The sequence below is a fragment of the Eulemur rufifrons genome, chromosome 2 (genome assembly GCF_041146395.1).
Source record: "Eulemur rufifrons isolate Redbay chromosome 2, OSU_ERuf_1, whole genome shotgun sequence".
In the NCBI taxonomy this organism is placed as follows: Eukaryota; Metazoa; Chordata; class Mammalia; order Primates; family Lemuridae; genus Eulemur; species Eulemur rufifrons.
The window spans coordinates 35,447,775-35,462,369 of record NC_090984.1 but is presented as its reverse complement, the minus strand read 5'-3'; the positions used below and the strand labels follow the sequence as shown (position 1 = coordinate 35,462,369).

At 42.2% G+C, this 14,595-nt stretch overlaps 1 protein-coding gene across 1 annotated transcript in view; it reads right to left on the bottom strand.

Moving 5' to 3' along the window:
- Positions 1–14,595, bottom strand: part of MYO1E (myosin IE) — a 192,919-nt gene that overhangs the window by 88,668 nt on the left and 89,656 nt on the right. Inside the window, exon 4 of the mRNA XM_069483352.1 lies at positions 13,168–13,262. Within this exon, the coding sequence (XP_069339453.1) occupies positions 13,168–13,262 (95 nt within the window). The remainder of the gene's footprint in view (positions 1–13,167; positions 13,263–14,595) is intronic.

Here is a 14,595-nt window from a genome sequence, read left to right as displayed (position 1 = left end):
CTAGTTCTTACATAGCTGGCTGGGAAGCAGCCAAACAATTTTAAATCAAAGTCAGGACAGGCTTTATAGGAAATATCAATTTAAATAGGAAATAATACTTGCATGTGTGTGAGCTATAGGAATGGAAACATATGCTAAAATTTCAAAGAAACAAAGAATGTTCTGGGAAGAAGAGCTATTTACAATGGTATATTAATAATGGGATTCAAGGACTACAATTGCTTTTCTGAGAAAGATTATTCCTTACTTAAAAATCAATAGTATTTTCAATTCATTTCAATTCTAGCAAATGTAGAAATATTTCAGGTGGTTTTGTGTTGAGATATCCCCTAGAATACATAGGGTCAGTCATTTCTTGTGTTGGAAGATTCACCAATGTACTTCCATATCCCCATTCCTGGTCCCAGAATCTCTCTACTGGATCATTATCATAGTAACTGTCGTTCCCTTGTAACTGATTGAATTAATGTAACTGAAATGTTTTCTTTGCCCTTAAGAAAGGACAAAAACGTAAAACAAAAGTTATTTGTGCATTTGCTCACTCAACATGCATTGTCTAAGCTCCCCACCCATGTGCCAAGCTGGAGGCCATATGAGATGTGGCCCCTGCCAGAGAGGAGCTCGCTCACCGCCTCTGGGGGAAGTTGAGAACACAAATGCGATTAATAACACAGTGAAGATTTAGGGACTCGTGGGTGGCATCCATCCCTGACTGGAGTGTATGCTAGGAAAAGATTCCTAAAGGAAGTCACAACTAGTTAAGTCTCAATGAGACAGGTAAAGTTAGCCAGATGGGTGGTGTGTGTGTGTGTGTGTGTGTGCACCTGTCAAGAGGTGGGGGTGATGCCTAAGCCATAGATCAGAGACAAAAACCCCATTGGTTTGTGTGAAGGGAATCAGACGGCTGAATAGGACTTGAGTGTGAAGTGGGGTGCTCAGAGGGGTGGGGAGTGGGACTGGAGGTCACTGCAGAGATCCAGAACAGTGACCTTAAGTATCAGTTCTGGGAAAGCCCCAGGGTTCTGGTCAATGGTATTCAATGTTACATTTTATACAGACTCCAGACTTCCAGCCCTTCTGTACCATACTCATGAATTTTACCTTTACATATAGAGACCAATTGATCTATTGTTTATTTAGTATTTGTCGCTAAATTGATCCAATTTGCCAGGGCTTCTTGGGAAATGGCAAATGCCAGGGAAAATATAAGCTGGGCCTGGAACATATAACCATGCCAGAAAGTAAGGAAATGTAGAGTGGCTGATACGAACACGTCGAGCACATGAGAGCCTGTTTAAAGGGGTTCCCACTGGCCAAATACAGAGAAGTAATGATAATAATGGATCATGATCTTTTGAATAAAATAGGAGGCCACAAATCCATACTGCTATAAAAAAAATCAATCAATCAACCAATAGGGGAGAAGGAAAAGCTGTTCCTCACAACAGAATACCAAATAATAAATGCAGAAGGAATGATGGAAATAGATCGTCACCATTTGGCAGCCACCACACAGGTGGTGGGTTTGTGCAGGAGTCATCAACTCCTGCTTGATGAGGAGCAGGATGTTGTTTGAGAATATATTCCCACAACATACGAACATGTCGCAAAAGAAAACATGGTAAATTTAATCGGAAGAAACCCGGCAGACACCTGTGGGACCAGGTGATCAAGAGCCCAGCATCGTTTCTATGGCACTCCAGCTCAGGATGCGTGACCTGAATCCAGTCATGAGGACACACCAAGACCCGGGCTGAGGTCGTCCTACAGAATCTAATGCCTGGACTCTTCAGAACTGCGAAGCGCAAAAAACACAGCGAACACAGAGAACACGGTGGAAAGGTCAGAGCGGCACAAGGAGAAGCAGGAGATGAATGTGGTGTTACCGAAACCTAGGGAGTCGCCATCGACTGTGTCAGCGTGGTGGGGAGATGGCTGAGACAATGGAAACTCCCGCTGGGACCCATTCTCTTGGACCCTGCTTTTTTTGATAGAGGGACATACAGTATTGAACTTGACTCTTATTCAAAAGGTATAACTCAATGATAGAAAATATAGGAATAGGCCGGGGGTAGTAGCTCACGCCTGTAACCCTAGCACTCTAGGAGGTTGAGGCAGGAGGATCGCTTGAGCTCAGGAGCCGGAGACCAGCCTGAGCAAGAGCAAGACCCTGTCTCTACTAAAAATAGAAAGAAATTAGCCAAACAACTAAAAATAGAAAAAATTAGCCAGGCATGGTGGCACATGCCTGTAGTCCCAGCTACCTGGGAGGCTGAGGTGGGAGGATCACTTGAGCCCAGGAGTTTGAGGTTGCTGTGAGCTAGGCTGATGCCATAGCACTCTAGCCCGGGCAATAGAGTGAGACTCCATCTCAAAAAAAAAAAAAGAAAAGAAAGAAAATATAGGAATAGTTTTTAAAAAACAATTTTTTCTAATTCTTGAACTATAAAAGGTGAACACAGTTATGATTGAAAAATAGTCCAAAAGATAAGAAATAACATCAATTCCAAAGGAGATTGGAAAAGAACACACTGAAGTCCTGTGGATGTGATAATTATAGCATGTGCCCACTGAGCATGTGACATACGTCAGAGGCTGTTGTAAGTGCTTTACACAAATCAATCACTTGCTCCGCATAATGGTCCTGAGATACATATTTAATACTATTCTTATCTCCATTTTTTGATGAGAAAGTTAAGCAGTTTGCTCAAGGACACTTAGCTCGCAGATGGCAGAGCCAGGAAAGGACTCGAGACAGTCTGACTCAGGAGCTGGAGCTACACTGCCTCAGAGGAAGGGAATATGTTACAGTGTTTCTCACAGTAACTCCGTGAATAGCACAGTTCATAGTATGATCAAACTTTCAACTCTTCCCGAGCCTTTACTCATACACACCCATTTCAGGGAGGCTTCTGCCAACATTTACTATCTCACACAGAGTTGAAACTAACAAATAATAGCCTGCATCACTATGATCACAAGACAAGATAATTCGGTGAGAATGAGAAACCACATCAAAGAAGGTTCTGGACAGCCCTCTCCAATGACTCAAATCACAGACTCCCTTCCTGGCAGATCTGGAACAGAAATAAGTGGGAGGTGAAGCACCTCTGTGGGTTATCTGGAGGGTTAAGGAGAGAGGGGTCCTCTGTTAGACGTTGCAATCACATTAAAAAAGAAACCTTCAGGTATATGCAATGGCCAAAGGTATAAAATACAAAAACAAACAACCATGCCAAAAATGCTGAAAACATGACATAAATTCATTCTTTAACATATTAAGGAAAGCGTGAATAAGACAAAGAACTGTTATTTCTTCCCAACCCCAGACAAATGGCCAGTTAATTAGTGTTGTCAAGTAGACAAAATTTTCACCTACTCTGCCAAGAAAATGGCCCCATGGAAATGCTCATCCTGGCCCATCCTGATACAACAGGAAGAACTCAATGTTTAGTCTCTGAACACCAAGTTTGAGTCCCAGCTCAGCTACTTACTTACTAGCTCTGAAATTCCTTTGTAGTGTTACTAGCAGATATTTTATATCACTCTTTAGCAGCTTAAAAATATCTGTTGGGGGCCGGGCGCGGTGGCTCACGCCTGTAATCCTAGCACTCTGGGAGGCCGAGGCGGGTGGATCGCTCGAGGTCAGGAGTTCGAGACCAGCCTGAGCGAGAGTGAGACCCCGTCTCTACTAAAAATAGAAAGAAATTATATGGACAACTAAAATATATATATACAAAAAATTAGCCGGGCATGGTGGCGCATGCCTATAGTCCCAGCTACTCGGGAGGCTGAGGCAGTAGGATCGCTTAAGCCCAGGAGTTTGAGGTTGCTGTGAGCTAGACTGACGCCACGGCACTCACTCTAGTCCGGGCAACAGAGTGAGACTCTGTCTCAAAAAAAAAAAAAAAAAAAAATATCTGTTGGGGAGCAGGCATGGTAGCTCACACCTATAATCCTAGCACTTTGGGAGGCTGAGGCAGGAGGATTGTTTGAGGCCTGGAGTTTGAGACCAGCCTGGGCAACATAGTGAGGTGCTGTCTCTATAAAAAATTAAAAAATTAGCCGGACATGGTGGCGCTCATCTGTAGTCCTAGCTATTAATACTTGGGAGGCTGAGCCGGGAGGATCACTTGAGCCCAGGAGTTTGAGGTTGCAGTGAGCTATGATGACGCCACTGTACTCCAGCCAGAGCAACAGAGCAAGACTCTGTCTCAAAAGTAATAAAGAAATAAATAATTTTTCCCCATGTATACTTTCTTTACATTCCTTTAAGGTGTTAATTTCCATTTTGCAGATGAAGTGACTGAGGTTTGCAGAGGTCACACACCTTAGACAGAACAGAATAAACAGTCCACCCTATGATTCACCCCAGAGATCTTTCCACTGCACCTCATGACCATGAGTTGTAATGGATTAATTAGCCAGCTAACCTAAGACCTGCTGGCTCAAAGCAGCAGAGAAAAGTGGCAAGACCGCAACACTGGAGGCAGGCAGTCCTGGCTTGGAGCACAGCTTTGCCACATTCCAAATGCAAGATGTTTAACAAATTTCATTGCCTCTTTGCGACTCAGTTTCTTGATCTGTAAAAAGGGAAATAATAATACCTAGTGTACCTGGTTCGCATGAAGATTAAAAATAGTAGAATTAAAAGGATACAAATCGAGTACTCAAAAAAGGGTTGCTATTATGATTATGGATAATACGTTAATTAGGCAGCCCTCCTGAATAATACTCCTTGACTGAGGATAAAGGAATTTCAGCAACCACGCAGGATAGAAGGTAATATCTGCAGAGAACTTGGGGAACAGGGTAAACCTGGGCCCTTGCTCTTCAGATCCACAGCCAGAGGAAGCCCCCAGCCAGCCTCCTCGCAGTCAGGGGTGTGAGCTGACGGGACCTGCCAAAGCCTGGCCAGACAGACAGAAAGCCTCAAAGGCCAACGCCGCCGGGATAAACAAGAAATTGGGTGGACCAACAGAAGCTCAGCAGAGCCTTGAAGAGTCCCAATGCTAATAATACAAGGTTCCTGAAATATTAATACATCAAAGGCAGGAAGACAGCTTGAGAATCCTGAGACACCTGGTGGTGCCGAGGCAAAGACCAGAGTGGAGACACAGACAAATATTAGAGGCACTCTGATTTCTTTCTTTCAATCTTTACGACTGCAAAAATTCTAAATCCAAAATGTCTTTTGAAGCAGGTGGGTCAGAATTCTTAGCTCCAATAATAACAACTATCTCCTATTTTTCTGTGAAAATTCTCATATTCCGTTAGCAAATCCTATTGATGTGCCTTCAAAATATCTCTCATGTGTCTTCATCCATTCTTTAAAACGTATTTATTTAGCACCCATGCACAATATAACCTGCAAAGACTGTAAACTGGTGTTGGATACAATAAGGACAGAATGCTCTTCTCACCAGGATATTTCAAATTAAAAAATTAGGAACTGCACTAAATGTGACTCAAATGGACATCACAATTTTTTTTAAAAGTCAAGGTGGCAAGAGCTGATGCAGGCCAAAAGTGAGAGAAGTTCATTTTTTTCCCCCATCCCTGCCCCGTCCCAGAAACAAGGTCTTGCTCTGTCCCCAGGCTGGAGTGCAGTGGTGCCATCACAGCTCACTGCAGCCTCCAACTCCTTCCTGGGCTCAAGCGATCCTCCTGCTTCGGCCTCCCAAGTAGCTGGGACTACAGGTGTCACCACACCAGGCTTGCTGGCTTGCTTATTTATTTGTTTATTTGTTTAGTAGAGACTATGTTGCCCAGGCTGGTCTCACACTGCTGACCTTAAGCTGTCCTCCTGCCTCTGCCTTCCAAAGTGCTGGAATTACAGGCGTGACCCACCGTGCCCAGGAAGGAGTTCACTTTTGATGGCAGCAATAAAACTGCCACATAAATATTCTCCAAGGTCCAGTACTTCTTCATAGAGTCAGCTGGCAAGGGCTTCAGAAATGCCTCTGCCCACACTGCCAAGATCTTGTCTGGTGATGCAGAGATGGCAGAGAACAAGAGAAAAGCCGGCTGCCGATTCTTCTTCTTTTACCACACCACAATTATTTTCATTAATTATATATGTACAGATGTCTCTGACATCCAAAGGTACCACATATGTGGTGCTAAAGGACAAATCAAAATTCTGGATTTCGGAGAACAGGTTGATGAGCTAAGGAGAGATGGGTTGCTCATTCACTGGGCTCCCGGTGTCTACCAACCCTTCAGGTGCTCATCGTCATTTTTAATGATGCTAATGTAGCTATAACTACTGTGTTCTTCTGTTGGCGCTGCCCGGAGTCCACACTCACTTGCCTGTTCCTTTATTCTTTCACAGGCTTATTGAAAGTCACACATCAGTTTCCTCCTTGCCCTTCCAACTCAAGTCAGGCCCTCGTTGCTGCACTAGGTTTCTGTATTCCTTAAGATCTTGTCTCTTTTCTACCAACAGACTCATCTTTGTGAACCAGCCTGTGGTGGCACGATGTTCCTGCTCAGAGAACTGCAAGACAACACCAAGATCTATAGATTTATCTGCAGATCACCCAGCCTGTCAAAGAGGGCCCTGCCACCCAGTCAATCTCATCTCCCCAACTCAACCAGCCCTGCTCTCCTGCACAGATGCTACGTGGCTGTAATATAGCAACAGGCCACAGGGAGACATGAAAAGAAGTGGAAGACTGAGTTCTTGCCCCACATGTATATGTCCAATAGGATAAAAAGTCAGGAAAGGTACAGAAATGGCCCGGGTATGGCCATTTGCTGTATAAACACATCTTCACCTCTCAGTAAGAAATCAAGGTTAATGTGTCAATAAAGTTGTGTTCTCCTGTTAACTCAGTGTGTGTGTCAACTGTCCTCCAGTTGATGACAGACACGATCATCAACCTCCTGGGTATGCAGAGAGCAACACAGCCAATAACATGCAGAGTTAGGTTTAAAAAAGCAAGCACCTGTTTTGTTTTTTTTTATGGGGGGGGGAAGAGAGGTACTTTTACCCTAGGAGCTCAATCGAGTCCAGGATAACTAACCTCCTGGACCTCCGTCTCATGGTATATGGTAGCTATTACATCTCCGTTAAAATGTGGGAAATTTGAGAACAGAGAAGAGTCACTTGCTAGTAGGGTACAGAGCAAGTGTATCAGGTTAGAAATCAGACAAGGTTAAGTTCAAATAGAGTCTCTGCCATTTACTAGGTTTGGGATCTTGCAATTCTCTTAAGCCTCATTTTCTGCATGAAACTTCAAGAAACAATAATACTGACAACCAGCGTGGTGATTAAAAGAGACAACCTATGTGAAAAGCACCCAGCAGAGGGCAGGCACTCGGTACTAATGGTGCTCAAGGCAAGAGGTGACCTGGAACCAGGATTTCAAGAGCCTGTACCCTGGTTCTCAACTAGAATAACTCGGGGAGCTTGAAAAAAGATATGATGCTCTGGGCCCATCACAAATCAGCTGAAACAGAATCTCTGGAGGTGGATCTTAGATATCTGCATAGCCACTAAACTAATAAGGCAGTTCAGGAATTGGAAATACTTATCCCTTGAAAGTTACGTGAGTGAACACAAGGTATGGTGGGTGAAATTAGCATCTGTGGGAGCCACTCTCCAGATTTGTCTGCCAGTGGGCTGTGGAGGAAGACTCGGGAATATCCAAGGTCAATCCTGGGTGTTTACTCCTGAATAGAAGTTAACCAAATGGGTGGCAGGGGTTGGCAGGAGACAGTGTAAAGTTGACCTCCATGGGTCAGGACAGCAAAATAATCAGTAGGAATGGTGAGTTTTCTCCAGCTAAAAGGACTACTCGGAGGAGTACAGCAACATCCTCAGTTCACGTCTCCAGAGGTGAGTGCTGTGATCTGATGACATTAGCCAGTGTGATCGTCCCCTTGCTCTGAATGCAACCTTCTATTCAGCCCTCTACGGGTAACCTGGTTCCCCTCAGGGACTGTGTCCCAGGGCAAATATCAGCTGTCCAGGGGCAGGATTCTCCCCACAAAACAATGAACTGGGGTCTGATTCATACTCAACTGTGAGTTTGGTTGGCAAGAGTCCATCTACTTGAGGCTGCTGAACTCCAACTGCTTTGACAAATCAAGTTTGTAGATGTGCGGAACTCAGGGCCAAGCATCCAGGGATGTCTCTGCTTGAGAAAGCAGCCATCTCCTTTCTTTGTAAATTCAATTTGTTACTCTGATTTCTAGTCTAGGAACAGTCAGGTGCCAGTCCATCCTGTCACTGTATCCACCGCATTAGGAAACACGAGTAAGATTGGGAGGAAGCTGGAAACGCTGCCTTTATGGGCTGCATCTTTATGCCATCTACAGAGTCATTTAGACCAATCACACCAGGGAAGTTAGGAGGTGGAAGTCTAAAAGCACACCACAGAAATTAAGTCATCATTAATTTTTCATTTCCTAATTAAACGATACTAAAAATTCCTAGTGTTTCCAGCTATACCAGAATCCCAAGAAACAGGCTTCTCTTCTAGCCCCCAAGCAAATGGGTTTTGTTTGCTTTCTGTCCACAAATGCATTCGGGCAGGCACCATTCAACACAGCTGCTAGCAGACGGAGAATCTGGCCCCTCCAGTGTCAGCTATTTCCCTGTTTTCCCTCCTCTGTAGCATTATTTGGAAGAAAGTTTTAGAACCAGGAAGGCCTCAGAGGTCATCTGGTCTGTCGGTTCACTCTCAGGTGTAAAGGCCAGGGCCCAGGGCTGGGAAGTGTGCTGCCCAGGGTCTGAGAGCAGGGGAGAGTGAACCAAGGCATGCCAGAGATTTCAATTTTACTTTCCCAAGGCAGACGAACCATAGCTCCTGTGTAGGCAAGAGTTAACCCAAGAGAGGTTGGGCCTAGATGACTTGGAGATAATCTCTATGTCCTTGGAATGTCCTGCCTGATAGCAGTGTCCTCGTTTGCCTGGGAGCCTTGGCCACAGGAGAGTCTAACAATGTGATCTAGCCATTTGAAACACACCTTAACAGTTCTGACCTCCAAAGGAGCTGGAAACTAAAGGTATTAGTCCAAACCGTCAGAGCAGCTGGAGTCTGAAGGTGAGCCATGCCAGCAGTATGTGATCAAGCCCCAGTCAAAACTCTGGACACCAGAGGCTCAGGTGAGCACCCTGGTTGGCAGTACTTTGTGAGTACTGTCACATGTCATAGCTGGTAGAAGGTTACATAATCTATGACTCCACAGGGAGAGGACAACCGGAAGCTCCACCTTTGGCCCTTCCCAGATCTTGCCCTATGTGTCTCTTTGTTCAGCTCTGACTTGTATATTTTCGCTAATAAAACGGGAATACTCAGTGCAGGGCTTTGCTGAGTTTTGTGAGTCACTCTCGTGAATTATGGAACCTGAGGGTATAGTGGGAACCCCTAAATCTGTAAGGGTGGGCTGGGGAGCCGTGAACCTGCAGCTGGTGTCTGCAGTGAGGGCAGCTTGGGGAGGACAGTGCCCTCAACTTGCAGTGTGGCCTAACTCCAAGTAGTTGAAAGAGAGGCAGCTCCCTGTTCTACCACTTCCTAGATTAGAGCACAGTCATCACAACAGAAATCCTTGGCAGCAGGTCCTTGAAGTCTTTGCCATCTGAACAGCTAGAAAGGAGGGTCCTGGAAGTACACATGTGTTCTGCAGTGACAGGTGGAAGAGACCCAAGAGTGGGAGAGACGTGGGTAGGGTAAGACTGAGGCAGCTTCCAGACCGCTGAAGCTCATAGAACAAGATGATCTTCGTCCTTCTCATCTTGGTACAGACCCAGGAGGGGAAAGAGAGAAAGGAGAAAGGGCAAGGGACTTCAACAGAAAGCTCGTCCTGGATTCTCATTAAATTCCTCTTAGGAAAGCAACTCCCAATGGCCTCCACTTGTTGCCAAACAGAAGCATTTCCTATTAAGCACCCAAATTCATCATTACCCAGGTATTCCTTCCCTCTAAATTTAACTTGCATTTAATCAAGTAATTAGACCTAACTTTCAATTTGTAGAAAATCCAGTTGAAGGAATAAGTATAATGAGACCATGAGGGAACAATTAGACAAATCTAAAAGGTACCTGTAGGAAAACTGGTTTGGTCACTTCAAAATGTCAATGTCATGGGAAAAAAAAATGACGGTAGTAGTGGAACTGTGGTAGGATAAAAATAAATTTAAGATGAATAACCAAATGCAACCAATGCTCCTGGATTTGCATAAACTGGCAGGAAAGGAAGTATGTGCAACAATTAGAGAAATTTGAGTATGGACTGCTGGTTTTTAGATGCTATTGAAAAATTACTATTAATTCTTTAGTTGTTCTGAGTCAATGACTATTTGGAGAAAAAAAATAAAAACAAAACAAAAAAAGAAAAAAATAATAATTCTTTAGTTGTGATCATTGTCCTGGGACTAAATGAGAAAATGTTTTTATTTTTTATGAGATGCATGTGGAAGTATTTAGGGGTAAAATGTCACAAAGTCTATATTTACCTTGAAATACTTGAGATCTATATTTACTTTGAAATGCTTAAGCATTCTTGTTTTTAGAGTTTTGAGTTTGTAAGCACATAAATGTTTTACACAATTATAAAACAAAATTAAAAAATTTTAAACCACTAAAATATAAAATTAAATAAATGAACCTAACTATAGGTCAGGTTGACATATTAAAGACACAGACAAGGATTATTATTTTTTTTTTACAGTTTTTTCTCTATTATTATTATTATTTTATAGAGTTGGGGTCTCACTTTTGCTCAGGCTGGTCTCGAACTCCTGAGCTCAAGCAATCCTCCTGCCTTGGCCCCCCAGAGTGCTGGGATTATAGGTGTGAGCCACAGCACCCAGCCAGAAAAGGATTATTTTAAGTGACTTTTAAAACCCAATATTTTGATTGTAAATATTGGGTATTCAGACAAAAAGAACAAAGAAATTTTAAAATGAATTCAGTATTACTACTAGTAATATTGATACTATTATATTAAAGCATTAACAAAGTTACTTATTTGCTTTATCTATCCACCTACAAAGTACACACACAATGTAAAGCATATAATTGTATTAATATCATGAGGAACCAAGATTATCAGCAGTTAAAAAAAACAGGATATAAAATAAAAATCAAAAAAATGGAAATCCTGCAATCTTAAAAATGAATGGGAAACATCAATATGAACTCATTTCATTTTTCTCTTAAAAAAATTCCTATTCCTTAGCTTTGTCCTCTCAAAAGAACTAGAAGCATTGACAATACAGGGCAGTGAGCACTCTCAGTGCCCAGATTAGTGGTCTGTAGGCACTATTTCCCATTACAATGAATCAGGGCCCCTTGGAGAAATAGCAGATTCCAGGTCTTGCACAGAAAATGTACAAGATGAGCCTGGAATGGTAACTATGAGAGACAACTGGAGTGATGTCAAAAGACATAAGAGCCAAGACAAGAGATTGTCACTGGTCAACAGTAGGATCATTTTAGCCCCCAAATGTATAACTGCAATGTAGTTAAACAGGTAAAATATTTACAATAGACAAGTTTGGAGTGAAACTGAAAATAAAAACACGTTACCTTGGGAGATTGCTAGAGCAACAACATCTTGCTTTGGGAAAATTGGTAAGTAAAAGCAATGAATCAAGCATTTTGTCTAATTTTCCCATATAGTTGGTATTTTAAGGTGACAAAATTAAAAGAACTCCAACTAATACATGCAGAAGGAATAATAGAATAGAAAATAATTAAACAATGGCTGTGACATGAGAATTTATAATGGGTTCACTGACAATCTTAACACACAAAGAAAGACCAACAGGTAATAAGTGCACAGCATCACGAGGGAAGTCTTTCTGTCAAAAACTGAATCTGAACCTGATCAAGCTTTTAGATCTAATTCACAGAAAATATAGGGAACAGGGGAATACTTAACCAACTTAACAGGATATAATCAGCCAATGGCAGACTGTAGAAAGATCTGACAAACAACATTTTTCTTTAACAAATAAATGCCAAGAAAACCAAAAAAGCAAGGGAGAATTGTTAACAATTAAGAGACTGGAGAGAGCAGCCAGGTGCAGTGTGTGGGCCTTAAATAAAAACAACCCAACTATAAAAAAGAAATTATAAGATAGTCATGGAACTGGAATACTGATAATATTAGATGACATAAAAAAATTACTAATTTTTATGGTGCGAAAAAAATCTCTTAGAGTTACATATTTATTATTGACAAATAAAGGAATTTGCTATCTAGGATTTGCTTTAAATAATCAAGTGGGACAGGAAGGGAGGACCAAATAAAACAGAATTGGCCATATATTGATAACGATACAAAATGGATGATATACACACAGGGACGTATTATATCATTCTTTCTAATTTTGTGTTGTTTGTAAATATCTATAACAAAAAACTTTGCCAAAAATGCCTTGGATGAAAAAAATTAACTAAAAAAGACGAACACAAATATGCATGACAAAATGTTAACTGTCAGATTCAAAGTGCTGATTCTATGGATGCTTATATTTTCTACATATTTGAAAATGTTCACCATAGTAAACAGAATTTTAAAAGCACTTAAACCCAATCCAGACTCAGAGCCAGGTCAGGTTAGAGAGATTATGAAATGTAGATACGGAAACCGAATGCTGTCATTTACCAGTAATGTCCTCAAAAATTCAAAACAAATGACAAAGTACAATAAAAAAAAATTCAAACATGAATTACTAACTACTGAATTATTAGGGAAGGAAAAAATAGGTACCTAGAGAAAAGGACTCCAGCTGACAAACCAGTGAAACATGCTTATTTCACTTCTGCCATACAGGAGCTCCAGTTCAGAGTAAAGCCACAGTACAATCACACGGGAGGGGAGATGTTTTATGATTCTCATCGAGGGCCAAAATGACAAAGCTTTACCTTGATGATAAGACAAAGGTCTGCCTGGCCCCACGTGCCCTAAAACCTTAATGCCTTAAGCAACAGGGGCATAAACAGTAACCCCATGGAAGCTCCAGATTTTTATGATATGAAGTTCTATGGTATGGAGTTATAAATACACCAGGATATAGCAGCCAGCCTGCTTTTTACTCAGACACATTAACCAGCCTCTGACATCAGTAGCTGTTGCGAAATCACTGCTTCTGGACAGAACTCCACGGTCTCACATCCCCCAGGCCTGCTCATAAGGATCTTTCTCATACCTGATGATGACGCACTGGTTCTCTCTGTCGATGATCATGTTTCTATACATGTTATCTGCAAGGGCATAGATATGTGGTGGGTTTTCATACTGTGCCTAGAACAGCAAAAAAAACAAAAACAAAACCATGGTCAGATAGAACAACATATTAAATTTTTTTCTTGGCCTTGGAAATGAATCCACCACTATGCGTTATAGTTCTAGTGCCTATAATTACATCTTAAAGGTTGCAAGATACAAGAATTTATAAAATTTCCTAGGTCGTGAAGAGTCACACCCTAACAAAATTAAGATGGAATTTGGAAGGACTCCTTGGTAGGCATAAGCGTGATTCAGCCTTCTGGTCATCACCCACGTCTCCAGCTACTCTGACACCACACCCTTCCACCCAAACACGCCTCTGCAGACCACATTCCATTTCTAACTGTTGCTGAAGACACTTGGGCAAGAGGTCTTAAGAGAGGCCTACCAAACACCTGGATCTGACTTCTGGAATTCTATTAACAAGTTCCTATGTAATTTTTTCTAAGAGACAAGGTGCAGATTCTAGGACCTCAGGGGGAATTAAGTGAGGCTATCTATTAGTGAGGAGAAAAACTTAAAATTTTCCAGAAGAAGAGGGTAGGAGGCATGGTTTTTTAAAGGAATAAACCATTTTAACCAGTTTTTTTCATCTCTATTGAGGAAGAAAAAAAATCCTACCATACTAAGACATTCTCCAGGGTTTGTGATTCAGTCTCATTGGATACCTTAGCTATACATAAATATAAGACCCAATAAGTTTTCCATGCTTGATAAATTCTCAGGCTAGCTCCAGCCCTGTTTTCAGTTTCCTGGTATCCATCTTCACTACAACCTCAAAAATTACTAAAAAGAAAAATATTTCACGGGGTATGTAGCTGGAGAAAGAACATGCCTTAAATTTAAGGTTATTGAACCTGAAAGAGTGAAAAGAACACCAGATGCAGAGTGAGAAGACATACACACACTGTCTTCCCCTTCAGTGGTCCCCATCACTAAGGAGGGGATGATAATGCCCAGGCTACAAATCTCACAAGGTAACTGAGATGACAGTTGGGAAAGCAATTTGAAAAGATAGAGTAGTACACAAAGGGAAAGCATGATTTACTTATCCCATCGTTGAACCCTATTATGCAATGACTTACTATAAAAACAGGGGCCCAGTTAAGAAGTTGCCACTCATGGCCATGCTCTGGAGGATAAGAGTTCCGGGGCCAGGGGCTGGAGAGCAGGGGCTGTGATGCCTGCACACACGTTGAGCATTGGTGTATCCAGTGCTCACTGCTCTCCCCATGTTGCGGACAGGGGGCTCACAAGGGCAATTGCCCAGTGAGGGCTGGAGCCTATTGCTGGGACGGGTCAACTGAAGACCTCTACACAGGAACCAAAAGAATATGTTATCTCTGCC